General features: G+C 48.8%; 1 protein-coding gene across 1 annotated transcript in view; it reads left to right on the top strand.

Moving 5' to 3' along the window:
- The window catches only part of plxna3 (plexin A3), a gene marked incomplete at its 5' end in the record, with an annotated part of 3668 nt that extends 2181 nt beyond the window's left edge, over positions 1-1487 (top strand). Inside the window, 2 exons of the mRNA XM_078288052.1 lie at positions 1-253; positions 1308-1487. The exon at positions 1-253 is cut by the window's left edge and continues 295 nt beyond it. Coding sequence (XP_078144178.1) covers positions 1-253; positions 1308-1487 — 433 coding nt within the window. The remainder of the gene's footprint in view (positions 254-1307) is intronic.
- Between the last annotated feature and the right edge of the window lie 1366 nt (positions 1488-2853).

Raw genomic sequence — 2853 nt, forward strand, 5'->3', positions numbered from 1 at the left:
GACGCTGCAGCTGGACACGCAGCTCACGCAGATGGACGCCGCCGGGGAGAAGTTCTTCACCTCCAAGATCGTGCGGATGTGCTCCAACGACACCGAGTTCTACTCCTACGTGGAGTTTCCCCTCGGCTGCACCAAGGACGGCGTGGAGTACCGGCTGGTGCAGGCCGCCTACAAGCAGAAGCCGGGCCGGCGGCTGGCGCAGGCGCTCGGCCTGTCCGAGGAAGACGACGTGCTCTTCGTCGTCTTCTCGCAGGTGATTCCCCTTCCTGTCCTCTTTCTCTCATTTCCTTGATCTTGTCTTTATTTCTTTCTCTTTCGCTTCCTATCTTTTCTTTCTCTTTTCTTGTCTTTCTTTACTGTTTCTGTTTCGTTTCTTGTTTGATTGAATCTTTTTGTTTTTATTTGTTTCTTTCTTTCATTTCCTTGATTGTCTTTGCTTCTTTCCTCTGTTTCTGTTTTATTTTGTGTTTGATGGTATCTTTGTTTCTTTGTTCTTTCTTTCTGTTTGCTTTGACTTTTTCTGTCCCTCAGTCTTACTTTCAGTCTTTCTCTCTGTTTTCTTTTCTTAAAGTGTTGTGACACATTTCGTTCTCCACAGCAGACTGGATGAGTTTGTTCAGATGTTTTTGGTGCTCAGGATTTCCCCAGCTGGCCCGGGGATTTGAACCAGCGACCTTCCTGTCACAGTCTAGATTCTTTAACCTTTAAACAGTGATTCTCAACCTTTTTCATATCAAGGGCCCTAATCTAGTCCACATTAGAGCCACAGACCGCATTTGATGAGATTTTGTCTCTCGGACCCAAATCTGAGAATATTTTTATTGTCAGATTTGATTTTGTCCAGAACTCCATGACTGTCTGTGTTGCAGGTAGAGAGGTAACAGAGAAACTGATCAGAACAGTCATTCTTCTACATTCTCTAATTGTGTTCACTTCTTGTAAATGAAATAATTTGCTGCGGACCCCTTGAACCTCCTCAAGTACCCCAGGTGGTCCCCGGACCCCACGTTGAGAACTTAACAGCCAGTCTGTTTACCTCCATCAGGTTAACGGTCCCACATTACAGGAATTCAAATTCCCGCCATCGGATCAAAGATGTTTGACATTGTTAACATTTGATTTTGTTCGAGTGGTTAAATGAAATCAAAACTGTTTTTTATTCCTTCTAAATCACATCAATCACATATACAATACCATGGAAAATATCGCGATATTCATGAAATATGGTGATATTTGATAACATCAGATACCGGCCCCAGCCTGCTGTACGGTGTTGGTGAAGCAGGTCGTTGTGGTTTTGTCCGCAGGGTCAGAAGAACCGGTCCAACCCGCCCAGAGAGACGGTGCTGTGCCTGTTCACCCTGCACCACATCAACCTGGCCATGAGGGAGAGGATCCGCTCCTGTTACCGCGGAGAGGGGAGGCTGTCGTTACCATGGTTACTGAACAAGGAGCTGCCCTGCATCCACACTGTGAGTTACAGTTAGAGAGGAGGGGACTCGAGTCACATGACTTGGACTCGAGTCACATGACTTCAAGTCTCAGTTTGACTTGCTGCATGAAGAGAAGACTTGAGACTTGACTTGACTTGGGTTCTGGTGACTTGGGACTTGACTCTGACTTGTACTTTGATGACTTGAAAAGGTTTCTAAAGTCTTGACTTGAGATCTTGTGTTTGTGTAAATGACTTAGATTGAAAGTGATGAGATTTGTTCCAGCGGACGACTGAATTTAAATTCTGTTTTCTGCAAAACACACACACACACACACACACACACACACACACACAGTCTGCTTCCTCTGCAGAGAATACACACACTACAGCTCTGCATAAAATGCCTGTCTCTCTCTCCCTCCCTCTCTGCCTGCCTGCCTGTCTGTCTCCCTGTCTGTCTCTCTCTCTGCCTGCCTGTCTGTCTGTCTCCCTGTCTGTCTCTCTCTCTGCCTGCCTGTCTGTCTCCCTGTCTGTCTCTCTCTCTGCCTGCCTCTCTCTCTGCCTGTCTCTCTCTCTGCCTGTCTGCCTGTCTCTCTGCCTCCCTGTCTGTCTGTCTCCCTGTCTGTCTCTCTCTCTGCCTGCCTGTCTGTCTGTCTCCCTGTCTGTCTCTCTCTCTGCCTGCCTGTCTGTCTCTCTGCCTGTCTGTCTCCCTGTCTGTCTCTCTCTCTGCCTGCCTCTCTCTCTGCCTGTCTCTCTCTCTGCCTGCCTGTCTGCCTGTCTGTCTCTCTGCCTATCTGTCTGTCTCTCTGCCTGTCTGTCTGTCTCTCTGCCTGCCTGTCTGCCTGTCTGTCTCTCTGCCTATCTGTCTGTCTCTCTGCCTGTCTGTCTGTCTCTCTGCCTGTCTGCCTGCCTGCCTGTCTGTCTCTCTGCCTGTCTGTCTGCAGTGGGGTTACTGCAGGTCAGTCTTGTTCCAGCAGGTTATTTGTTATTCATGCTATGGCTCCACAGCCTGTAATGGTAACCATGGCAACCAAGCAGGGGAAACACGCGATAGGCAGGGGGCGGGGCTTGGGGGGGGTTACCGCCGGCAACCAGCCACGCAGAGAGACACTACTGAGACTGTGATGATATGTGTACCAGTGTAGACTGACAGTCATACCCAGGGTGTCTGTGTGTGTGTGTGTGTGCGTGTGTGTGTGTGTGTGTGTGTGTGTGTGTGTGAGGGAAGATGAGAGGGGGGAAATGAGAAAGTGAAGGAGAGAGAGAGGGAGAGAGAGATCAAGTATGACAGTTGAGAGAGTTGTGATTACAAACAAGAAATAGATAGACGGGCGAGAGACTGAGACAGAGAGAGACAGAGAGAGAGAGAGAGAGAGAGAGAGAGACAGAGAGGGAGAGAGAGACAGAGAGAGAGACAG

Source organism: Centroberyx gerrardi, chromosome 14, assembly GCF_048128805.1.
Source record: "Centroberyx gerrardi isolate f3 chromosome 14, fCenGer3.hap1.cur.20231027, whole genome shotgun sequence".
Lineage (NCBI taxonomy): Eukaryota > Metazoa > Chordata > Actinopteri > Beryciformes > Berycidae > Centroberyx > Centroberyx gerrardi.